Source organism: Ochotona princeps, chromosome 26, assembly GCF_030435755.1.
Source record: "Ochotona princeps isolate mOchPri1 chromosome 26, mOchPri1.hap1, whole genome shotgun sequence".
Classification (NCBI taxonomy): domain Eukaryota; kingdom Metazoa; phylum Chordata; class Mammalia; order Lagomorpha; family Ochotonidae; genus Ochotona; species Ochotona princeps.
Genome location: NC_080857.1, coordinates 21,554,886 through 21,581,168, shown reverse-complemented (window position 1 = coordinate 21,581,168; position 26,283 = coordinate 21,554,886). Strand labels below are relative to the sequence as shown.

General features: G+C 46.8%; 3 protein-coding genes and 1 pseudogene across 3 annotated transcripts; all 4 read right to left on the bottom strand.

Moving 5' to 3' along the window:
• Nucleotides 1–2,876: 2,876 nt before the first annotated feature.
• LOC131478005 (disintegrin and metalloproteinase domain-containing protein 20-like) lies at nucleotides 2,877–4,983 on the bottom strand (annotated as a pseudogene).
• Nucleotides 4,984–11,120: 6,137 nt separating this feature from the next.
• On the bottom strand, nucleotides 11,121–25,705 carry LOC131478004 (disintegrin and metalloproteinase domain-containing protein 20-like). Its single transcript, XM_058655101.1, has 2 exons — nucleotides 25,655–25,705; nucleotides 11,121–13,577 (listed from the first exon to the last, which is right to left on the bottom strand). Exon 2 carries the CDS (start codon nucleotides 13,434–13,436, stop codon nucleotides 11,121–11,123), a length of 2,316 nt encoding a protein of 771 aa, XP_058511084.1. The 5' UTR covers nucleotides 13,437–13,577; nucleotides 25,655–25,705.
• Nucleotides 18,304–20,723, bottom strand: LOC131478003 (disintegrin and metalloproteinase domain-containing protein 20-like). The gene has a single exon (XM_058655100.1). The coding sequence runs from the start codon at nucleotides 20,605–20,607 to the stop codon at nucleotides 18,304–18,306; it is 2,304 nt and encodes a 767-aa protein (XP_058511083.1). The 5' UTR covers nucleotides 20,608–20,723.
• Nucleotides 23,485–25,734, bottom strand: LOC101518464 (disintegrin and metalloproteinase domain-containing protein 20). Its single transcript, XM_058655099.1, is given in 4 exon segments — nucleotides 23,485–24,301; nucleotides 24,303–24,332; nucleotides 24,334–24,643; nucleotides 24,646–25,734. Coding segments are annotated over 4 exon segments (2,073 nt in total). The 5' UTR covers nucleotides 25,562–25,734.
• Between the last annotated feature and the right edge of the window lie 549 nt (nucleotides 25,735–26,283).

Below are 26,283 nucleotides of genomic sequence, written 5' to 3'. Positions count from 1 at the left end.
GAAATGGTGTTCTCACCCACTTTCCTGTAGCATTGACTCTTTACACCCTAATTGACTACGTAAAAAACATCAAAAGTAAAAATAATTGCACATAAAAAGAAATCTAGTAAAACTTACTAGTTTCTAATTAAACTAGTAAATCCAGAACTCCATGAGATAATTATCAACCAGAGTTTCAGTCACAGTTCCCTTCTGTTTTCTCTCAGGAAAAGATGCTACTATTCCTGCTTGTTTCCTGACGCAATTTTCTGGGGGAGGTTCCTTCCCATCAACTGTTTCATCCAACAAGGCACAACTGGAGGATATCTCTCTCTGTCTTAGGAAGGATAGATAGGAGTAGATTTGTTTTCAGCTTAATTCAGCGGATGAAATATTCTCCTATAATCAGACACGAGTAACAATGAAAGAAAAAAATCTCAATAAATGGGAAAAATAGAAAGTCACACTAACTCGGGGAAATGTTTGATAGTAACGCAGTAGCAGCAATAACCAAAGAAACTCTACACAAGGAGAAAAATTCCTGAACAACAGAGTTCTTGGGTCAGACAAAGCAAATAATAAACTGGAAGATCTGAATGTGGGAAGGAATGATCACTCTGACTTTAAAAAAAAACCAACTTTTTTAAAAAGACTTATTAAATTTTTATTGGAAAGGTAGATCAGATTTACAGGGAGGCGAGACAGAAAGGTCTTCCATCTGCTGATTATTCCCCAAATGGCTGTAACTGCCAGAGCTGAGCTCATCCAGACCCAGGAGCTTCTTCCAGGTCTCCCACAGGGATGTAGGATCCCAAGGTTTTGTGTCATCGTCTATTGCTTTCTCATGCCATGAGAAGGGAGCTTGATGGGAAGTGGAGCAGCTGGAACATGAACCAGTGCCCGTATGTGACACTGGTACTTGCAAGGTGCAGATTTAAACATTGAGTCATTTTGCCAGGCCCAAAAAACAGTAACGTTTTTAAAAATAAGTAAAGAGAACTTCTCATTGCAGACTAGTTAGAGTATATATATTTCTTCCTATTATGCCTGCTAAATACAGGTTAAAACCTAAGGTTATATTATAAGCAGCAAAAAGAAAATTGTGATCGAATCGCATACTAAATTCTGGTAAGACAAAAATAAAGAACAAAATAAAGTCCTTAAAGACAGCAAAAGCACAGAAATTCACAGTTACAACCTTAACCTAAAATTCCCAAATGAGTACAAAAAAGTTAAGAAAAAGTCATGAAAAGACAACAAATTCAATGTGAATTTTTAACTGAATAATAAAACTTGGAAAATTAGAATTAGTTTTTGAATTTTTAATAACTGAAAAGAAGACTCCTGGCCATAGTGCCCATATTTGGGAAGTTGGTTTTGTCTTCAAGACTAAAGGAAGATTCAAACATCCAATATAAAAAATAATTCATCAAGATGGTAGAATAGAATTGCCTAATGCTTATAATCTCATGGTCCATTTGAAACACGAGAAGAGTTAAAGAAACAATTATAACATTTGGATACAGTAAATAAATTACAAAATACACAATGTAGAAAGGTGGGGATGACAATTTCATACTACCACATCACCCCTCCCCAACTTCATTATAAGCATTCCAGATGTCTCCATATGGAGGAAGGAGAGTGAAGTGAATGTCACACTTTCCACTGGGCACAACAATATTATCCCGCCCCACTACAACCCTGAAGGTCCCCGCAGGATGCAAACTTCAGGCCTAATTCACCACCAGGCCAGACCCAGCAGAATCAACTTTCAGTCCTTCTGCATTGTAAGTTTGCACCTGCAGATCTGTTTCCAGGCTAGTCTTCACAGGTAAAAGCTCCAGACTTACTCACATCCAGGGCAGTCCTTAAACCCTGACACTTTGGCAGAAACAGGTTCCAGGTCTTCTCTAGCATCCCTGACATTCAGGTCTGTATTCAGGAACCCCAGAACATTCAGCAACACCGTGGAATTCAGGCTCCAGGATTCCCCTCTGGATTGGCCTCTTCACACCCAGAACTCTAGCCCATGCTCATGGGGCACTTCCAAGCTTATCTAGAATGAAACTAGTGTACATCAATCTGGCAACAAGGCCATTTCTTTTGGCTCTAGAGATTGATCCAATACTTCCAGGAGTAAGCTCCAGGCAAAATCCCACAGCCTCTACCTCCTGTGAAACCTTCATCTAGCACTACACTAGTAAATTCTGGCAACAGGTTCCTGTACATACTAAGGATCTGGAACTTCCCCTTACCTCAAGCTATGGGGTATACACACGAATCCAGAACGCTAGCTGATTTCCATTGGCTCAAGACCAAGCTAGGCATGACCGACTCAAATCCCATGTCCACATGGGACCCATATATCAGATCAGACCCATGTCATGGACACATATATCAGATCCAGCTTAGGCTAATTCCAGACTGACCATGGATATAGTGTACGGCTCCACATTGATAGATACAGGTTACAGCCCAACCCAAGATAACACAGACCCCAGGTTTCCTCCAGGGGACCCAAAATCTATGCTCAACTTTGAGATCAGGTTATCAAACCCACCCAGCTGGGCAATCTACCATAGGCCAGGCTGTCTGAAGGTTTCAGAAACAAGGCCACCCATGAGCATGAGAGGTTGTCAAGAACCTCTGGACAGGTACAACAGGAAAGAAATTTCAAAGCCAAATAGGAAGGCCATTCAAAGCCAATTTGTAAAGATTGGAATCAGGCCATCCTTGAAATGTGTGAGCATCACCACACAGACATAAAGGTCATGACAAGTAAACTAAATTAATCTAGGAACAAAGGATAGTTTCTTCAATGAGTGATGCTGGGAAAATTGGATCTATGTACAAAGTACTGAACAAGGTACCTATCTTACAAATTATACAACAAACTAAGAATGGATCAAGATATCATCAAATTCCTAGAGGGAAATAGAGGGGACTACTGCAAGATATAGGCATAGGCAAAGATTCTTTGGAAAAGAACCCAGAAGCACAGGCAATTAAAGTAAAAACAAAGGGCTAACAGCAAGCTAAGAAGCTTCTGAACTGCAAAGCAAACCATCAACAGAGTGAAGAGGCAGCCAACAGAATGGGAAAATAATATTTGCAAACTACACAGTGGATAGAGGACTAATATTCAGGATCCAAGAAGGACTCAACAACAACAATTGTCATGGTTTCTAAACTGCGAAAAGATCAATTGCATCTCCACTCCTGCATAAAAAAAACCAACTCCCAATGAAACTGTTAAATATATCCTGACAATTAGGATGCCAGATTTTCTATCATTGTCTATACCTACAATGTCACATTACACTTAAACAGCAAAATGATGGACTTGTGACTGTTTTTGAAGGACTACACTATTGCAATAATAGAGGGAATATCAGTGAAGGGAGAGGTAGAATGAGGATGGGGGAGGGGAAATCCCTGAGCCTTTGGAACTGTATCATAAACGGTTTTTTAAGTGGGAAAAAAGAGAGAGAGACACCAAAAGAAAACAGAAAGAAGAAATGTCCTTACCTCAGCCCAACAGAAGCAGCAGAAGTGCCTGTAGAGCCAAGTGCAAAGAATGGCTGAGTTCTAGCAAGGAGCAGCACACAGTACTCAGGTAACTCTTCATTTAATCCAATGAAATGCCCAATCGTGGAGCATTTCATACCATTCTGCGGAAGGAGTACTCCATGGATTTTAAGCATGACCCTCCAATTGTGTTTCTTGCACATTCTCTGTACTCAGTTGTGGCCCTCTCATCCTCTCTCCAGCCCCCTTGGGGTTGAGCACTGCCAGAAAGAATCATTATCAGACCTGTGGCAAACCCGGACCCTGTACACCATCTAATACTAGAAAAGAGGCAGTGACCACAGGCTAATGAAACTCAACAGTTTCATCTGATTAGGTCCTCTAGACAGACATACCTTAGAACTGTGATACAAGAGATAGTGTTGTGAAATAGCACTTTAAGTCTTCTTCCTCTTCCTCTTCTTCTTCTTCCTCTTCCTCTTATGTCTCTTCTTCTGCTTCCTGTTTTTCCTCCTGCCCCTCTTTTGCCTCATCTTTTCTCTCTTTCCTTGTATCTTTTTCATACAGCAAAAACAAGCAACACAAACATAGAAGAATAAAACCAATAAGTAGTAGCACAGATAGAAAAGAATGAATTTCTTGTAGTTTGACTCCACCACAGGGGGTTGCTCCTCAAATGGTAGAGGTGGTGGTGGACCACTATCCACACTACCTCCAGGGCCTTCCACAGTACAGTTGGGAGGTGCCCATCCTGGGTGACAGTGCTGTTTATTATTACAAACGCCACTCATGTTGCAGTGCTGTCTCTGACAGTCTACCGATGCTTGAAGCCTAGCAACACACTTCTGCTTGAGGCACATCTTGCCTCTATCACACACCGTGCCATCCTTCACTTCACCTATGTCAGGTACGGACATCCCTAAATGGTAATCTGTGCCCCAGCAGGTGGTGGTGTTGAAGTGAGAGTGATGCACTGTAGAGTGGTCTTTCAACGCGGGAAGTGTAACGACATTTTGACATTGGACCCGCCCACACATGACATCATAAGACAAACATGGTAAATATCTTGTGGCATAAATCCCACAGTGGCCAAAGCGATTTCCTTGGGTGTTCATGTCATTGTAACAACTGGCAGATGCACTCGATGCCTCTGTGCCAAAAATCTCTTTACACTGAATATCATGGTTATTACAAGCCTTTTGATAGCAGTAGGAATTTGTGCCACACTCGATGCCGTCCTGCAGATACACGTCATCTGGACACTCAGGTGACGTCCCATTGCACCACTCTGGAAGATCACACTCACTGGTCTTCTCCCTACATACGGTCCCAGAAGGCAGCAGTTTGCATTTTTTGCAACAAGCTCCATGACCACAAGCAGCCCCAGGCTTCAGAGAACAGGTTGATGTGCAGCACGGACCTTTTGTGCACTCCTGTAAGGATCCAGTCACACTGCTCCCCTTCTTCCACCATCGATTCCCACATATTTGCAACCTTAAACCTGTTCTGGACTCGAGGGAGAGAGGATGCAGGTGCCGGTAGTGGTCACAGTATCCATATATTGGGAATAACTGCAGTTGCTGAATAGCCGAGAAGCTTCTTTGTTGGCATTCATTATACACATTGTTTCACCACATGTACATGGTCCACTATCATGCAACATACCTAGATTATGACCCAGCTCATGAGTCAAAGTCTCTGCAAAAAGATCTAAATTTCTGTTTTGAAATGTATCGACTCCACAATTAGATACTGTTTGGCATATAGATCCAGCATTGGCAATCCCATCATCTCTATTAGGTCCTTCATTTCTGAATGTGTAACATCATTGTGAACACGCACATTAAGGTGTGTAGATTTCCATAAGCAAAAGTACCGAAGAAGAGTTTCTAAGTTACCTGCTGTGTCTATTTGGTTTCTCGTATTCCAGATTTCCATCCCCATTAGAGTGACATCAACCTCCATGTGCTTAAAGTATTCATCCACTGCATTAATAACATGAAATACATCATACTGAACTCGTGACTCATTGCTTTGAGAGTAAACATATCGTCCGTGGTCCACAACCACTGCCAGCTCAATATAGCGCCAGTGTGTCCACCAATTCAGTCGAGAACGTGGTTCCACAGTGAAGTTATATGACGCTTGCAATGCCAGTTGCTGTGCTATCAACTCTTCTGTCAAGCCACATCTCATGTGTGGGGATTGTGTGTCATCACTGTCCAGCTGATCTGAGACACCAGGTGTTCAAAGGTGGTGGAGTACTCAATCGGTTCAATTTCATACATGAGGTTGTTTATCTGTAGCATTCCTCGAAAACCTCCATAACACGTGCTGAGAGCAACCAGGGACTCAGGATCCCCCTCCACAAAACCATGATAGAAACAGTCCTCAGGGACAAAGGGGTGGTCCTCCTGGAGGGCATGCTGCTCTGAGTAGGTGAACACAGGGAGGTGTGTGGAAATCAGGAGCCTCTTGACCCTCATGTGGACAACATGTCTCTGGCCCCCAAACCGCAGGCTGTAGGACAGCCATCCTGGGGACCCTGCACCTCTGCTCTTGCTGGTCACCCTCAAGGGGATCACCACTTCCACAGAGCTGAACTGCTGGGAGGACCTGGCCTGGGAGAGGTCAGGAATGAACAGAGATACCTCAAACCATAGCAGCACAAGAGTGATCCTGATGGGCCTCGGGGTCCCTGGCACTGCCATTACGGAGCCAGGTGTCCAGAGCTAAAGAGTGCCTGGTGGGAGGAAGTGCTCGTCTGGCTCCTCCCTGTGAGCCGCTTGGGGTCCCAGGCTGACCTTTATGGATCTGTGTCCAGGCAGAGGTGGAACAGCAGCACGGCCGGGCTGTTAGTGAAGATAAAAACAGGAAGTAGGTAAGGGTTGGGGAGGATTGGAAGCGTGAGAAAGACAAAGAAGACAGTGAGCCTTGACCACAGTTGTGATCTTGAGTTGACATCACAGTTGAAACAGGAAAATGCAATGTATCAGTTTAAACATTTTAGAAAGAGACTTTTCAAGGGATAGAAGATAGTATGTGGCAGGTAACTGCCAAGTGAGAATAACGGAAACCTGGAATTTATTACCAAGTGTTACTGAAACTTAGAAAATGCAGTAACTCTTTCATACACCATGTGCACATATTTCCCAAGCCTGCTTGCAGCCAACACCTTCAGCATTTATCTGTGTGTGTGTTATCTCTCCGTGTGTGTGTGTTATCTCTCCGTGTGTGTGTGTGTGCATGTCTGTGTTTGTGTGTGTGTGTGTTAGAGAGCAAACCAATTTTTGTTCCTTTCTGCATGTGGCTAGCTCCACCTGCCTTTCAAATATATAGACATCTTTAAGGGACTGCTCTGTTCTATTTAGCCAACTAAATTCCTCACTTAAAGGGCTCAAGAAAGACATCCTGGAATTAAAACAATATTTATTTTATCATAAATTCTCTCATGCAGAAGGCCACCATAGTCATGGGAAGAGAGGCATATCCTGATGTGGCAAAGGAAGTGGGACACACACTTGGGGACTGGGCATAGAGACCACGTACCTCCAGCCACATCATGGAGATACCAGCCATTTCATCACATGACCTGGTTCTTGTACTGACTGCTAATCTGCATATCTTGCTTAATCAATGTAGATGATTTTGGCATTTTCTGACCTGATAGCTGCCCAGATCTATCCACCTTATTTCTGCTTTCTAAAGATAATTGCAATAGGAAGGTTAACTCAAACAGAAGATCATCAAAGTGTTCACAGGACTATAATTAATTTGTGTGCATTATAAATCCATTTTTCTAAACTCTACATGTGATTCAGACCAAAGATATTTTGCAACCCACTAACATTCCTACCAGTGTTTCAATAAATACTTAATATTTGAAATAAATTGTAAAACAAATCTGGAAACACACATAACACACACTGATGTGAATTTAGAGCTGGGACATGCCTCCCAACCCCAATGCTGGAGGGCACTGTAGATTGCTCAGAAAAGGGTGTCTGGGGATGTATTGGAGTGAGAGCAGCTGAGGACATGTTTGATAGCAAAGAACTGATTTCTGGGGTCTCTCCCACACCACGCCACTGCATTCACACACAGATAGGCGAGGGAGCCGAGACAGAGTGCTTGAGAAACAGCAAGCCAGAGGACATGTCTGAGTCAGACCAAGGCACACGCTCATATGGAAGACCTGAGCTGTGCTTAGAGCATCACTTGCTGGCCACTGATGCTTGCAGTGACTGGGGCCGGACGGCATTGCGACTGGCTGGGTTAGGCCGCAGTACCGGCCTGTGAGTGTTGGAGCAGGGATGGGCCACATCAGGCTGGAACACAGCACCCAGCAGAATGTGAGAAAACGAAACTGGGGGCAGATTCTGTAGGGGAATTGTAGACTCACCTCTGTGGGAATGCAGTACCTGCTGGTTTATGCAGACAGCTGTGGCATGATAGGCTAAGCCAGGCTGGATCATGGAACTCAGCTGACAGGAACCCACTTGACACTTGTGGGCACTGGGACTTGAAGAAAGCAGGATGAGGCAGGCTGCAGCACATGCTGCTGCCAGCGCATGCAAAGGTCAGGACTGAGGGCAGACCGTGCCAAGCAGGGCTGCAGTCCTGCTACTACATGGGAGATCTGGGGCTGGGAGCAAGACTTGTAGCATGGGGACTGAGTCATCTGGTGTGGGTCCTTGGGCCCATCTATGTGGTGGGTTCTGTGTCTGTGAGCCCTGGGGACAGGGGTTTTGGTGGAGCCCAGGTTGCCAAGGCTAGATCTTTGAGCTAGTAGATGCAATGGGTGCTGGGTTCGTGAGCCCCAGGGAATGCAGGGTGGACACGATGTCCAGGGGGTGAGGGTGACTGCTTCACCTGGCCTGGGTCCTTTGACCTGCCTGTGTGGTGGGTGCCAGGTCCAGGAGCCCTGGGCATGGGCTTTCAGTGGGGCCTGGGTTGGGTGGCACAAGGCACTGATAGTGCCAGGGGAAGCTCACTGGTTTCCTGGTAGCATGCTTGTGGGGACTTGGTTTGTGGCCCTACAAGGGTCTAGGATGGCACAGGTGGGGGCATGCAGAGCCCTGGCAGCTCACATGCAGGACTGGTGGTCTGACTGTGGAGTGCATGTGTGAGAACTGGGTTGCCTCAGTGAAAGAGAAAGATCGGGGTGCATGGTTGGTCCAGATGCACATGGAGGAAATGGCAGCCCTTTGGGGCCTGCAGAGGACATCCGGAACCATAGTAGTAGAAGGAGAACAAGACCAATTGAACAACTACCAAAAGAAAACATGACAGCAAATATTTGGGTGAATGGAGACTCTAAGGTCAACTATGTCAGCCAATGGACATTTGGGGGTGGGGTCTCCTGATCCTTGGATGGGTGAGATCAACAGCAGTTCAGAACTATTGAAATCACTAGGGCAGAACCCTTGCAGCATGTGCCACAGCAGGGACCCAGGGTTGATATTGAGTGGCCATCCCCCATCCCTGCATACTGGAGTGGTTGGGAGGCTGAGTACGGCTTCTCCCCTTGCCTCCCCTCTTCCCCTGAAAACAGGAAGAAGAAATAGGAATCTTGGAAACAATGACCACAGTCACTCTTCCCTAACCCTCAGCTCTTCCAACCTTGATTGACTATGTAAACATCTTCAACAATTAAAATTAAAGATTGAGAAATAAGACTGATAGGAGAACTTGGGGAATGGCCTTACTAGTCCAAAGCTCTCTCTGGGGAGCACAGGAGCTGGGACTAGGGGCAGGCTGGACCAGGCAAGGTTTCCGTATTGGACAGAGTTTGTGTGGGCTGGGGCTGGGGACAGGTCAGGCTGGGACAGACCTCAGCACCTGATGGCAATGAACCAGAATGGGCTGCAACATCCACCAGTTCATCTGAGGGCTGAGGCTGGGAGTGGGCCAAGCTGGACTAAGCTGCCACTCACACTGGCAAGAGCTGGAACTGGGTGTGGGCCAGACTGAGCCAGGCTATAGCACCTGCTGGCAAATGGTGAGACTGTGGGTGGATCAGCTCAGACTAGGCCACAGCACCTGCTGGCATGTGCAAGAGCTGCAGCTGAGCCCAGGCCCGGTAGAGGAACTGTGGGGACTTCTTGTTGGGAGGCTGCTCCACCCATGAGCCTGAGAGCTGGGACTGGAAGTGGGCTGGTCTCGGGGCAGGCCAGGCTTGGCTGGCAGCTGCACTGGCTGGCATGCACAAGAGCCAGAATGGGTGTGGGCCAGCCAACCTAGAGTGCAGCACTGACTGACAAGTGCTGGGAATGGTGTGAGTCACGTCAGGCTTGACTGTAGCATCCACTGGCAGCTGCACAGTCTGGGGCTAGGAACATGCCTGGCAGGGGAACGGTGAACACTCCCTGCTAGGATGTACCTGCTGCCCTGGAACACAAGAACCAGAGCTGAGGGAGGGCCAGAATGACCAAGGTGTAGCACCTATTGGCATACCTGAGGGTTGACTGTGGGTGGGCCAGGCTGAGCTAAGTTGCAGCACCCGTGGCCGTGCACGAAAACGGCATGGGATGTGTGCTGGGCCACACTAGGCTGCAGTAGAGGCTGCCATGTGCAGAAGTCAGGGATGCAGCAGGTCTGGAGGAGTTATTAGGGGTCACCCCAACTAGACCACAGCATCTGCTGGTATGCATGAGGACTGGATCTGTGGTGGGCTGGCTGGGCTGGGCTGCAGCACCCATTGGTCTGTGTGAGGGATGGGTTGAGGCAGAACTGAGCAAGCTGCATCCACTGGTGTGTAGGTTGCTTGGTGCAGATGACAGACTCTACCTGACCCTGTACTGGCTGGCACACAGAAGAGTCAAGTCGGAGATCCCTCTAAGTGCGGTTTCTTGGGGAACTCCCTCACTGGACAACTGAACCCAGAGCTTGGACTCAGGAAAAATCATAGGATGTGCAGTCTGACCTTGAAGTGCATGTGTCAGGACTGGGCCTGTGTGAACCACACGTCCAGATGTACACAAGAGACATGACAGCCGCTCATCTAGGCCACCAGGAATGTCAACTAGCTTGTCAGAGAATCAAAGGCAAAGTAGGTTGGACAATTCTCCTGGCCAATCTTTGCAGCACGTTCCTGGGTCTGTGGACCCACTAAGAAGAACTTTGAAACCATAGGCCTTGGAAAGGTTTTCTCAACCCTGGAGAATAAAGCCAATGTCTCAGGCTGACAGAAACCTCTCAGGTAACGCCCTGGAACACTCTTCCCCACATCGGGGTCTCTAAGGCAGCACCAAAGGTCATCCCCAATCCCAGGTGCTGATGCACTTTGACATCAAGGAGTGGACATCTCACCCTCCTTTCCTGTGGGCATTGGAGGGAAAATAAAAAGAATTGAAACCTGTGCCCCCCACACCTTTTTCACACCTGGTCCTTTCAAACCTCATCAGAGACCTACATGGGCACCATACAACTCAACTATGCAAACAATAGTGATAAAGAAAATACAAAAGCAGAGAATATTTTAGTTTTGTTAACCTGATAATATGACAAGAATTACCACTGTTTTTTGCCTAAATGATGAGACATGCACTGATTTCCTATTAGAAAAGATTAGCTTCTTTAATAGGAAGCTTTGAATGTTACTCGGCCTCTCACACTTCACTCTCATCTGCTTGTTGTTCATTTTCATCTTCCTTCTCCGGCATTTCATCTTTATTTTTTTGTTTTGCCTTACATAACATAAGACAGCAAAACAAATAAAAAAGAATCAAAACAATGAAGATTAACACATATGTGAAAATGATTCTTGCCATGTGAGGATTCTCTGGGCTCTCGGCACCTGAAGTTGGATTAGCATCAGGTGGTGGTGGGTTCTCCACAGAGGGTGTTGTGTTTTCCTCAAGAGGTGGTATTGTTGCCCCAGGTGGTAGAGGTGGTGGTGGACCACTATCTATACTACCTCCAAGGCCTTTCACAGTACAGTTGGGAGGTGCCCATCCTGGGTGACAGTGACAGTGCTGTTTATTATTGCACACGCCTCTCCTGTTGCAGTGCTGCCTCTGACAGTCTACCGATAATCGTATCCTACTAACACACCTCTTATTGAGGCATATTTTATCTTTATCACACACCGTGCCATCCTTCACTTCACCTATGTCAGGTACGGACATCCCTAAATGGTAATCTGTGCCCCAGCAGGTGGTGTTGTTGAAGTGAGATTGATGCACTGTGTAGTGATCTTTCAACGCGGGAAGTGTAACGACATTTTGACATTGGACTCGCCCACACATGACATCATAAGACAAACATGGTAAATATCTTGTGGCATAAATCTCACAGTGGCCAAAGCGATTTCCTTGGGTGTTCATGTCATTGTAACAACTGGCAGATGCACTCGATGCCTCTGTGCCAAAAATCTCTTTACACTGAATATCATGGTTATTACAAGCCTTTTGATAGCAGTAGGAATTTGTGCCACACTCGATGCCGTCCTGCAGATACACGTCATCTGGACACTCAGGTGACGTCCCATTGCACCACTCTGGAAGATCACACTCATTGGTCTTCTCCCTACATACAGTCCCAGAAGGCAGCAGTTTGCATTTTTTGCAACAAGCTCCATGACCACAAGCAGCCCCAGGCTTCAGAGAACAGGTTGTCATACAACAATGATCTCGTGCACATTCCTGAAGAGATCCACAGTCACACTCCTCCCCCTCTTCTACTGCTCCATTCCCACAGAACCGCAACCTTGTGATGTGCTGTGGTCTTGCAGGAGAGAGAATGCAGGTGCCAGTACTGATCACAGTTTCCATATATTCGGAATAACTGCAGTTGCTGAAACGACGAGAGTTCTGTCTGCTGGGATACATTATGCAAAACCGATCTCCACATGTACATGGTCCACTATCGTGCAACATACCTAGATTATGACCCAGCTCATGGGTCAAAGTATGCGCAAAAAGGGTTAAGCTATTACCTTCAAAAATATCAATTCCACAGTTAAGAGGAACGTAACATATTCCTCCAACATAGGCAACACCAAGTTGGATCCCATGTAATTCTTTTCTGAAAAGATGTGCAACATCGTGTATAATGCGTCTATCAAAATTTGGAGATTTCCAAGAAGAAAATCTCTCTAGGACTGGCTCTAAGTCACCAGTGGTGTCTATTAGGTTTCTTGCAGTCCAGATTTCCATCCCCATTAGAGTGACATCAACCTCCATGTGCTTAAAGTATTCATCCACTGCATTAATAACATGAAATACATCATACTGAACTCGTGACTCATTGCTTTGAGAGTAAACATATCGTCCGTGGTCCACAACCACTGCCAGCTCAATATAGCGCCAGTGTGTCCACCAATTCAGTCGAGAACGTGGTTCCACAGTGAAGTTATATGACGCTTGCAATGCCAGTTGCTGTGCTATCAACTCTTCTGTCAAGCCACATCTCATGTGTGGGGATTGTGTGTCATCACTGTCCAGCTGAGACACCAGGTGTTCAAAGGTGGTGGAGTACTCAATCGGTTCAATTTCATACATGAGGTTGTTTATCTGTAGCATTCCTCGAAAACCTCCATAACACGTGCTGAGAGCAACCAGGGACTCAGGATCCCCCTCCACAAAACCATGATAGAAACAGTCCTCAGGGACAAAGGGGTGGTCCTCCTGGAGGGCATGCTGCTCTGAGTAGGTGAACACAGGGAGGTGTGTGGAAATCAGGAGCCTCTTGACCCTCATGTGGACAACATGTCTCTGGCCCCCAAACCGCAGGCTGTAGGACAGCCATCCTGGGGACCCTGCACCTCTGCTCTTGCTGGTCACCCTCAAGGGGATCACCACTTCCACAGAGCTGAACTGCTGGGAGGACCTGGCCTGGGAGAGGTCAGGAATGAACAGAGATACCTCAAACCATAGCAGCACAAGAGTGATCCTGATGGGCCTCGGGGTCCCTGGCACTGCCATTACGGAGCCAGGTGTCCAGAGCTAAAGAGTGCCTGGTGGGAGGAAGTGCTCGTCTGGCTCCTCCCTGTGAGCCGCTTGGGGTCCCAGGCTGACCTTTATGGATCTGTGTCCAGGCAGAGGTGGAACAGCAGCACGGCCGGGCTGTTAGTGAAGATAAAAACAGGAAGTAGGTAAGGGTTGGGGAGGATTGGAAGCGTGAGAAAGACAAAGAAGACAGTGAGCCTTGACCACAGTTGTGATCTTGAGTTGACATCACAGTTGAAACAGGAAAATGCAATGTATCAGTTTAAACATTTTAGAAAGAGACTTTTCAAGGGATAGAAGATAGTATGTGGCAGGTAACTGCCAAGTGAGAATAACGGAAACCTGGAATTTATTACCAAGTGTTACTGAAACTTAGAAAATGCAGTAACTCTTTCATACACCATGTGCACATATTTCCCAAGCCTGCTTGCAGCCAACACCTTCAGCATTTATCTGTGTGTGTGTTATCTCTCCGTGTGTGTGTGTGTGTGCATGTCTCTCTGTGTTTGTGTGTGTGTGTGTTAGAGAGCAAACCAATTTTTGTTCCTTTCTGCATGTGGCTAGCTCCACCTGCCTTTCAAATATATAGACATCTTTAAGGGACTGCTCTGTTCTATTTAGCCAACTAAATTCCTCACTTAAAGGGCTCAAGAAAGACATCCTGGAATTAAAACAATATTTATTTTATCATAAATTCTCTCATGCAGAAGGCCACCATAGTCATGGGAAGAGAGGCATATCCTGATGTGGCAAAGGAAGTGGGACACACACTTGGGGACTGGGCATAGAGACCACGTACCTCCAGCCACATCATGGAGATACCAGCCATTTCATCACATGACCTGGTTCTTGTACTGACTGCTAATCTGCATATCTTGCTTAATCAATGTAGATGATTTTGGCATTTTCTGACCTGATAGCTGCCCAGATCTATCCACCTTATTTCTGCTTTCTAAAGATAATTGCAATAGGAAGGTTAACTCAAACAGAAGATCATCAAAGTGTTCACAGGACTATAATTAATTTGTGTGCATTATAAATCCATTTTTCTAAACTCTACATGTGATTCAGACCAAAGATATTTTGCAACCCACTAACATTCCTACCAGTGTTTCAATAAATACTTAATATTTGAAATAAATTGTAAAACAAATCTGGAAACACACATAACACACACTGATGTGAATTTAGAGCTGGGACATGCCTCCCAACCCCAATGCTGGAGGGCACTGTAGATTGCTCAGAAAAGGGTGTCTGGGGATGTATTGGAGTGAGAGCAGCTGAGGACATGTTTGATAGCAAAGAACTGATTTCTGGGGTCTCTCCCACACCACGCCACTGCATTCACACACAGATAGGCGAGGGAGCCGAGACAGAGTGCTTGAGAAACAGGAAGCCAGAGGACATGTCTGAGTCAGACCAAGGCACACGCTCATATGGAAGACCTGAGCTGTGCTTAGAGCATCACTTGCTGGCCACTGATGCTTGCAGTGACTGGGGCTGGACGGCATTGTGACTGGCTGGGTTAGGCCGCAGTACCGGCCTGTGAGTGTTGGAGCAGGGATGGGCCACATCAGGCTGGAACACAGCACCCAGCAGAATGTGAGAAAACGAAACTGGGGGCAGATTCTGTAGGGGAATTGTAGACTCACCTCTGTGGGAATGCAGTACCTGCTGGTTTATGCAGACAGCTGTGGCATGATAGGCTAAGCCAGGCTGGATCATGGAACTCAGCTGACAGGAACCCACTTGACACTTGTGGGCACTGGGACTTGAAGAAAGCAGGATGAGGCAGGCTGCAGCACATGCTGCTGCCAGCGCATGCAAAGGTCAGGACTGAGGGCAGACCGTGCCAAGCAGGGCTGCAGTCCTGCTACTACATGGGAGATCTGGGGCTGGGAGCAAGACTTGTAGCATGGGGACTGAGTCATCTGGTGTGGGTCCTTGGGCCCATCTATGTGGTGGGTTCTGTGTCTGTGAGCCCTGGGAACAGGGGTTTTGGTGGAGCCCAGGTTGCCAAGGCTAGATCTTTGAGCTAGTAGATGCAATGGGTGCTGGGTTCGTGAGCCCCAGGGAATGCAGGGTGGACACGATGTCCAGGGGGTGAGGGTGACTGCTTCACCTGGCCTGGGTCCTTTGACCTGCCTGTGTGGTGGGTGCCAGGTCCAGGAGCCCTGGGCATGGGCTTTCAGTGGGGCCTGGGTTGGGTGGCACAAGGCACTGATAGTGCCAGGGGAAGCTCACTGGTTTCCTGGTAGCATGCTTGTGGGGACTTGGTTTGTGGCCCTACAAGGGTCTAGGATGGCACAGGTGGGGGCATGCAGAGCCCTGGCAGCTCACATGCAGGACTGGTGGTCTGACTGTGGAGTGCATGTGTGAGAACTGGGTTGCCTCAGTGAAAGAGAAAGATCGGGGTGCATGGTTGGTCCAGATGCACATGGAGGAAATGGCAGCCCTTTGGGGCCTGCAGAGGACATCCGGAACCATAGTAGTAGAAGGAGAACAAGACCAATTGAACAACTACCCCAAGAAAACATGACAGCAAATATTTGGGTGAATGGAGACTCTAAGGTCAACTATGTCAGCCAATGGACATTTGGGGGTGGGGTCTCCTGATCCTTGGATGGGTGAGATCAACAGCAGTTCAGAACTATTGAAATCACTAGGGCAGAACCCTTGCAGCATGTGCCGCAGCAGGGACCCAGGGTTGATATTGAGTGGCCATCCCCCATCCCTGCATACTGGAGTGGTTGGGAGGCTGAGTACGGCTTCTCCCCTTGCCTCCCCTCTTCCCCTGAAAACAGGAAGAAGAAATAGGAATCTTGGAAACAATGACCACAGTCACTCTTCCCTAACCCTCAGCTCTTCCAACCTTGATTGACTATGTAAACATCTTCAACAATTAAAATTAAAGATTGAGAAATAAGACTGATAGGAGAACTTGGGGAATGGCCTTACTAGTCCAAAGCTCTCTCTGGGGAGCACAGGAGCTGGGACTAGGGGCAGGCTGGACCAGGCAAGGTTTCCGTATTGGACAGAGTTTGTGTGGGCTGGGGCTGGGGACAGGTCAGGCTGGGACAGACCTCAGCACCTGATGGCAATGAACCAGAATGGGCTGCAACATCCACCAGTTCATCTGAGGGCTGAGGCTGGGAGTGGGCCAAGCTGGACTAAGCTGCCACTCACACTGGCAAGAGCTGGAACTGGGTGTGGGCCAGACTGAGCCAGGCTATAGCACCTGCTGGCAAATGGTGAGACTGTGGGTGGATCAGCTCAGACTAGGCCACAGCACCTGCTGGCATGTGCAAGAGCTGCAGCTGAGCCCAGGCCCGGTAGAGGAACTGTGGGGACTTCTTGTTGGGAGGCTGCTTCCACCCATGAGCCTGAGAGCTGGGACTGGAAGTGGGCTGGTCTCGGGGCAGGCCAGGCTTGGCTGGCAGCTGCACTGGCTGGCATGCACAAGAGCCAGAATGGGTGTGGGCCAGCCAACCTAGAGTGCAGCACTGACTGACGAGTGCTGGGAATGGTGTGAGTCACGTCAGGCTTGACTGTAGCATCCACTGGCAGCTGCACAGTCTGGGGCTAGGAACATGCCTGGCAGGGGAACGGTGAACACTCCCTGCTAGGATGTACCTGCTGCCCTGGAACACAAGAACCAGAGCTGAGGGAGGGCCAGAATGACCAAGGTGTAGCACCTATTGGCATAGCTGAGGGTTGACTGTGGGTGGGCCAGGCTGAGCTAAGTTGCAGCACCCGTGGCCGTGCACGAAAACGGCATGGGATGTGTGCTGGGCCACACTAGGCTGCAGTAGAGGCTGCCATGTGCAGAAGTCAGGGATGCAGCAGGTCTGGAGGAGTTATTAGGGGTCACCCCAACTAGACCACAGCATCTGCTGGTATGCATGAGGACTGGATCTGTGGTGGGCTGGCTGGGCTGGGCTGCAGCACCCATTGGTCTGTGTGAGGGATGGGTTGAGGCAGAACTGAGCAAGCTGCATCCACTGGTGTGTAGGTTGCTTGGTGCAGATGACAGACTCTACCTGACCCTGTACTGGCTGGCACACAGAAGAGTCAAGTCGGAGATCCCTCTAAGTGCGGTTTCTTGGGGAACTCCCTCACTGGACAACTGAACCCAGAGCTTGGACTCAGGAAAAATCATAGGATGTGCAGTCTGACCTTGAAGTGCATGTGTCAGGACTGGGCCTGTGTGAACCACACGTCCAGATGTACACAAGAGACATGACAGCCGCTCATCTAGGCCACCAGGAATGTCAACTAGCTTGTCAGAGAATCAAAGGCAAAGTAGGTTGGACAATTCTCCTGGCCAATCTTTGCAGCACGTTCCTGGGTCTGTGGACCCACTAAGAAGAACTTTGAAACCATAGGCCTTGGAAAGGTTTTCTCAACCCTGGAGAATAAAGCCAATGTCTCAGGCTGACAGAAACCTCTCAGGTAACGCCCTGGAACACTCTTCCCCACATCGGGGTCTCTAAGGCAGCACCAAAGGTCATCCCCAATCCCAGGTGCTGATGCACTTTGACATCAAGGAGTGGACATCTCACCCTCCTTTCCTGTGGGCATTGGAGGGAAAATAAAAAGAATTGAAACCTGTGCCCCCCACACCTTTTTCATACCTGGTCCTTTCAAACCTCATCAGAGACCTACATGGGCACCATACAACTCAACTATGCAAACAATACTAACAAAAAAAAATGAAGTACAGAAGGAGAGAATTCAATGTTGTAATGTTGAATATTCGTGAACATGATAGGAAAGATCACCGAGATTGCTGATATTCTAAAAAAATTCGAATCTTTGAAATGAAATTATAATATTCTTCCTCTCACACTTCACTTTCTTCTTCTTCTTCATTTTCATCTTCATTATCCTGCATTTCATCTTTGTTTTCATTGGCGTTACATAACAGAAGCCAGCATAACAAACAAAACACGGCAAAAGGAATGAAGATTAAAGCAGAAGTGAAAATCGTTCTTGGCATGTCATGATTATCTGTCACTGCTGGGCTCTCCACAGGTGAGGTTGGGTTAGCATCAGGTGCTGGAGGGCTTTCTGGAGGTGGGGAAGGGTAATCGACAGGAGGTGATGTGTCTTCCTCAGGAGGTGGCAATGTTGCCCCAGTTGGTAGAGGTGGTGGTGGACCACTATCTATACTACCTCCAAGGCCTTCCACAGTACAGTTGGGAGGTGCCCATCCTGGGTGACAATGACAGTGCTGTTTATTATTGCAGATGCCTCTCCTGTTGCAGTGCTGTCTCTGACAGCGTAATGACGGTTGAAGCCTATGAACACACCTCTTGTTGAGGCACATCTTGCCTCTATCACACACCGTGCCATCCTTCACTTCACCTATGTCAGGTACGGACATCCCTAAATGATAATCTGTGCCCCAGCAGGTGGTGTTGTTGAAGTGAGATTGATGCACTGTAGAGTGGTCTTTCAACGCGGGAAGTGTAACGACATTTTGACATTGGACCCGCCCACACATGACATCAGGAGCCGTACATTTTACATATGTGGTGTCTTGAATCCCACAGTGGCCAAAGCGATTTCCTTGGGTGTTCATGTCATTGTAACAACTGGCAGATGCACTCGATGCCTCTGTGCCAAAAATCTCTTTACACTGAATATCATGGTTATTACAAGCCTTTTGATAGCAGTAGGAATTTGTGCCACACTCGATGCCGTCCTGCAGATACACGTCATCTGGACACTCAGGTGACGTCCCATTGCACCACTCTGGAAGATCACACTCATTGGTCTTCTCCCTACATACGGTCCCAGAAGGCAGCAGTTTGCACTTTTTGCAACAAGCTCCATGACCACAAGCAGCCCCAGGCTTCAGAGAACAGGTTGTCATACAACAATCATCTCGTGCACATTCCTGAAGAGATCCACAGTCACACTCCTCCCCCTCTTCTACTGCTCCATTCCCACAGAACCGCAACCTTGTGATGTGCTGTGGTCTTGCAGGAGAGAGAATGCAGGTGCCAGTACTGATCACAGTTTCCATATATTCGGAATAACTGCAGTTGCTGAAACGACGAGAGTCCTGTTTGCTGGGATACATTATGCAAAACCGATCTCCACATGTACATGGTCCACTATCATGCAACATACCTAGATTATGACCCAGCTCATGGGTCAAAGTCTGTGCAAAACTGACTAAATTATCATCATCAAAAGTATCAACTCCACTGTTTAAAGGACGCTGACATACTCCACTAACATAGGCAACACCAAGTTGGATCCCATGTAATTCTTTTCTGAAAAGATGTGCAACATCGTTGTGAACACGATTATCAAAACCCAGAAATTTCCAAAAAGAAAACCTCTGTAGGACTGGCTCTAAGTCACCAGTGGTGTCTATTAGGTTTCTTGCAGTCCAGATTTCCATCCCCATCAGAGTGACATCAACCTCCATGTGCTTAAAGTATTCATCCACTGCATTAATAACATGAAATACATCATACTGAACTCGTGACTCATTGCTTTGAGAGTAAACATATCGCTCATGGTCCACAACCACTGCCAGCTCAATATAGCGCCAGTGTGTCCACCAATTCAGTCGAGAACGTGGTTCCACAGTGAAGTTATATGACGCTTGCAATGCCAGTTGCCGTGCTATCAACTCTTCTGTCAAGCCACATCTCATGTGTGGGGATTGTGTGTCATCACTGTCCAGCTGAGACACCAGGTGTTCAAAGGTGGTGGAGTACTCAATCGGTTCAATTTCATACATGAGGTTGTTTATCTGTAGCATTCCTCGAAAACCTCCATAACACGTGCTGAGAGCAACCAGGGACTCAGGATCCCCCTCCACAAAACCATGATAGAAACAGTCCTCAGGGACAAAGGGGTGGTCCTCCTGGAGGGCATGCTGCTCTGAGTAGGTGAACACAGGGAGGTGTGTGGAAATCAGGAGCCTCTTGACCCTCATGTGGACAACATGTCTCTGGCCCCCAAACCGCAGGCTGTAGGACAGCCATCCTGGGGACCCTGCACCTCTGCTCTTGCTGGTCACCCTCAAGGGGATCACCACTTCCACAGAGCTGAACTGCTGGGAGAGGTCAGGACTCGACAGTAATACCCCAAGCCAGAGCAACAGAAGAGCGACCCTAGCATGCATGGCATTCCCACCGACTCTAAGATGGAGCAGTTGTTCTGGAGTCACTCCAGAGCAAAAGAGGGTGTGCTATGAGGAATGCTGGTCTAACTCCTCTCTCTGCGCCTCTTGGAGTCTCAGTGAGCTTTATACATCTGTGTCTTTTCAGAGGTGGAACATCAGGTTGGTAGTGCTGAAAGTGAAAATCAAAGGGGAGGTAGGTAAGCTTAGGGAATCATGAAATTGTTGGAAAGAGAAAGAAGAAAGTGAGGTAAAACGACCATTGCATTGGGGTCACAGCTGAAAAAGCAAAGTGTATTGCTTTTGATTTTTAACTATAATCTAAATATATATTTGCATGTGTGTGCTTGCATATGTATGCATAATATATGTGCATATAAATATAATACATTTATTTAAAGAGATTTTCATTATGAAAAATGATTGGGAATCATGAGGCGGTAGCCCAAGGTGAATTCAGCATACACTGTGCTTGAAATTTACAAATTACAATCAAGATTTCATATGACAAGTGAGCCAAATTTCTCCCTCTCCAAAAACCTGCTGCCATTCTGCTTTCAGCATGTATAAGAACAACCCATGTATGTGAGTTTAACTTATCCCTCTTCCTTCTGCCCTAACACTGAGCCTTACTAGGTGCCAGCAGTACGAAAACGCATTGGACTAGTTGATCCAGTGGTCTCATTTAGTACCAGAAGACAGTTTGGATCAGCTGGATGCCAAAGGAATTGTGGAAGTGAACTAAAAATTGTGGTGTGGAGGATTACAGATCAGATGAAACGATGCATGAGATTACCAGCCCAATAACACATTGGAAACACGCACTGAAGGTGCAACTGATGTCAAAGGACTTGGTCCAATGATGAACTGCATGCAGTAACGCAGAGACTAATAAAGTTTTTCAAACAAAGGGCTACAAATTGGAAGGGAATCATTTACAACTCTCAAAGATCACTTGAGGTGGTGGGTGCTTCCTTTCCCATATAATTCTGGGTTATGCAGATTTGGAGGTCCCTGGACAAAAGGGTTATATTTTGCTTCAGGGGTAAAGTCACAGTCATGCTGCATTCTTCATATGCAAACATTTCACCAGACGATGTTGAACTCATCACGTGTTTACAACAGATACTAAAGGAGGAGTCCTAGCATTGACAGGGTGAGGGACACTCCTCAATGACAGCAAGCAGGGCTGCTATTATAAGATAGGAACACCAAGATACACTTGCAGAACCCAGGTGTTTGCTGAGGAACTCCTCCGTGGTCCCTAGCGCAAACTTAAGTGAAAGTTGGTAGAATCAGCAACCACAGTCCTGAGGGTTATTCTGCAAATACCAAGGGGACTAGAAGCTCTGGCAGGAGATAATGACCTGCTTTGTGACACACCGGTAAGCTTCCAAGGCCTAAAGAATACTCATGGTCACAGTTAAGAAAATGAGAGTAGATAGCAAAAGACACAGATACTAAGTATACTCTCATGTCCACAACTCAGCACAGCATGGAGACCTTGATGCATCCTGCTAACTTCCCTCTCTGAATGCTTCCCACACCAGAAGAGGGGCCACCAGAATCATCTAACAGTCATTGATAAAACATTATTGGAAAAGCGACTCAGGGCTCTGCACGTATCGCACTGTGGAATAAGCCACCAGCAACTGACTCTGCGAAGGTCCTGCCGACTGGTGGCAGAGCCTATCGTCAGCAGAGACTTCCCAGATTTCAGATCTTTTGTGGCTTCTGTTGCACACAGGTGCAAGCCCTTCCCAGGTCTGCCACATTCATTAAATGACCAAGAGGGACGATCAGACCATCTTGATCCAACTCAGACAATCCCGTTCAAACATTTCACTGCCTGACTGGCCAAGACAGCAATTCAGTTCAATTTCTATCTTTATTCTGTGTTCCTCCCCTCTTTTTCATAGCATGAGGTCTAACATAACCTTCACTGTAAACAGCAACTCAGAGTGTACTTGGGTGACCACAGGTTGCCACAACAAGGAGGGTAACTGCAGGAAATCCCAAACAACTCTAGGGCCAGTAGAACCAAGCTACCAGACCTTGTTGATTCAAGCACAGGTGGTTGCTGAAAGTCCTTCAGAACAGGACTGAGATCTCGGAGAAGGGCATGCTGACCTGCTGGCACTTCAGCTTCAGGAATTCATTCAATGTAGGAACACCCAGCTGATCAAATCTGAGTCACAGAAGACATTGATGGTTGACTGCAACAAGAACTCTCAGCAAGAATGCAATGGATTCAACCAGTCAACACAACAGTGGGATCAAAACATATCTGGGCTAACAGAGTAATAACCTCAGCCAAGAAAAAACCAAAAACCCCAGGGACAAAGGACAAACTCTCCTCTTACGGATCACTTCAGGATGCTTCCTCCATCTTGTACACAGCTCAAAGTGTCAAACAGAATGGGGTCGTGCAGATTACAAATAAAGACACAAGAAGAGGTTCCAAATGCAGAGTGGTGGTTCTAATGTGTGTCCCTTTATTACCTATGCTCAAGAAGCAGGAGACAACTCTGAGGAAAATTATATTTAATGTGCTTGAAATACTAAGAAGCAGGAAAGGTAGGAATTGCATGCTGTAAGATGTAATACTAGAACATGAATTACCATAGAGTTCTTGTCCAAATGCTGAGACATGTCCTTTTTTCTTACAAAAGCAAAAATTAGATCCTTTTGAAGGAACTTTGAGTATTGGTTCTGCTCCCTCTTTCTTTCTTCTCCTCTGTTCTTATTTTGCTGCCTTTGCCACATCTGAATTTTTTTCCATTTCCTTTTTGTCTCTCTTGTATAACACAAGGGGAAAAATCACACAAGAATCAAAGGAATAAAGATGAATGCAGATGTGAAAATCGTGTTTCCCCGTTTTCACACTGCATGAACTGGAAGCGGAGGCGGAGTCGCCACTGGTACTTCTTTTGGGGGTGGACCACTATCTACACTGCCTCCAGGGCCTTCCACAGTACAGTTGGGAGGTGCCCATCCTGGGTGACAGTGACAGTGCTGTTTATTATTACAAACGCCACTCATGTTGCAGTGCTGCCTCTGACAGCCTACCGATGGTTGAAGCCTAGCAACACACTTCTGCTTGAGGCACATCTTGCCTCTATCACACACCGTGCCATCCTTCACTTCACCTATGTCAGGTACGGACATCCCTAAATGGTAATCTGTGCCCCAGCAGGTGGTGGTGTTGAAGTGAGAGTGATGCACTGTAGAGTGGTCTTTCAATGTGGGAAGTGTAACGACATTTTGACATTGGACCCGCCCACACATGACATCAGGAGCCGTACATTTTACATATGTGGTGTCTTGAATCCCACAGTGGCCAAAGCGATTTCCTTGGGTGTTCATGTCATTGTAACAACTGGCAGATGCACTCGATGCCTCTGTGCCAAAAATCTCTTTACACTGAATATCATGGTTATTACAAGCCTTTTGATAGCAGTAGGAATTTGTGCCACACTCGATGCCGTCCTGCAGATACACGTCATCTGGACACTCAGGTGACGTCCCATTGCACCACTCTGGAAGATCACACTCACTGGTCTTCTCCCTACATACGGTCCCAGAAGGCAGCAGTTTGCATTTTTTGCAACAAGCTCCATGACCACAAGCAGCCCCAGGCTTCAGAGAACAGGTTGATGTGCAGCACGGACCTTTTGTGCACTCCTGTAAGGATCCAGTCACACTGCTCCCCTTCTTCCACCATCGATTCCCACATATTTGCAACCTTAAACCTGTTCTGGACTCGAGGGAGAGAGGATGCAGGTGCCGGTAGTGGTCACAGTATCCATATATTGGGAATAACTGCAGTTGCTGAATAGCCGAGAAGCTTCTTTGTTGGCATTCATTATACACATTGTTTCACCACATGTACATGGTCCACTATCATGCAACATACCTAGATTATGACCCAGCTCATGAGTCAAAGTCTCTGCAAAAAGATCTAAATTTCTGTTTTGAAATGTATCGACTCCACAATTAGATACTGTTTGGCATATAGATCCAGCATTGGCAATCCCATCATCTCTATTAGGTCCTTCATTTCTGAATGTTTAACATCATTGTGAACACGCACATTAAGGTGTGTAGATTTCCATAAGCAAAAGTACCGAAGAAGAGTTTCTAAGTTACCTGCTGTGTCTATTTGGTTTCTCGTATTCCAGATTTCCATCCCCATTAGAGTGACATCAACCTCCATGTGCTTAAAGTATTCATCCACTGCATTAATAACATGAAATACATCATACTGAACTCGTGACTCATTGCTTTGAGAGTAAACATATCGTCCGTGGTCCACAACCACTGCCAGCTCAATATAGCGCCAGTGTGTCCACCAATTCAGTCGAGAACGTGGTTCCACAGTGAAGTTATATGACGCTTGCAATGCCAGTTGCTGTGCTATCAACTCTTCTGTCAAGCCACATCTCATGTGTGGGGATTGTGTGTCATCATTGTCCAGCTGAGACACCAGGTGTTCAAAGGTGGTGGAGTACTCAATCGGTTCAATTTCATACATGAGGTTGTTTATCTGTAGCATTCCTCGAAAACCTCCATAACACGTGCTGAGAGCAACCAGGGACTCAGGATCCCCCTCCACAAAACCATGATAGAAACAGTCCTCAGGGACAAAGGGGTGGTCCTCCTGGAGGGCATGCTGCTCTGAGTAGGTGAACACAGGGAGGTGTGTGGAAATCAGGAGCCTCTTGACCCTCATGTGGACAACATGTCTCTGGCCCCCAAACCGCAGGCTGTAGGACAGCCATCCTGGGGACCCTGCACCTCTGCCCTTGCTGGTCACCCTCAAGGGGATCACCACTTCCACAGAGCTGAACTGCTGGGAGGACCTGGCCTGGGAGAGGTCAGGAATGAACAGAGATACCTCAAACCATAGCAGCACAAGAGTGATCCTGATGGGCCTCGGGGTCCCTGGCACTGCCATTACGGAGCCAGGTGTCCAGAGCTAAAGAGTGCCTGGTGGGAGGAAGTGCTCGTCTGGCTCCTCCCTGTGAGCTGCTTGGGGTCCCAGGCTGACCTTTATGGATCTGTGTCCAGGCAGAGGTGGAACAGCAGTGCAGCTGTGCTGATGGTGAAAATCAAGAGGAGCTAGGAAAGGATTGGGGTGGAAGGGCAGAAAAGATGAAGAAGAAAGTGATGCTAACATGAATCGTAGGATCATACTTGAAAACAGTAAAAGGCATGGATTCTGTCCAATATACATACTATATGTATAATACAACATATATGCTCATTTGTATATGACAGAAGTGTGTTAATTGAATAAAAACTTTGAAATTAGGTGGATAACTAAAGTGGATGGTGAAAACATGGGCATTCACTATGTATCTCTAGCATTGACCTCTAAAATTGCAATAAATTTTCCACTGGTAGACACTCTGGTATCTGACCGAAATTTCTCATACCCAAAACATGCAGGTATCCATATTTTCAGAATGTAAGTGAGCAGCATACTTTTTGTTCCTTTGTTGATGTAGTTTGTCCCTTCCCTTTTTTATTCATAAACATCTTAGGTTAACCTCTTTTCTGTTGTAAGTTAGGTACTATACAGTTCCCATAAAACATATTGGGAGAGCTCCTCCCACAAAATGCTCCTCTAAGTTATTCATAATTTTTTTAAATATCCAAATTCCTCTACCTCTTCCA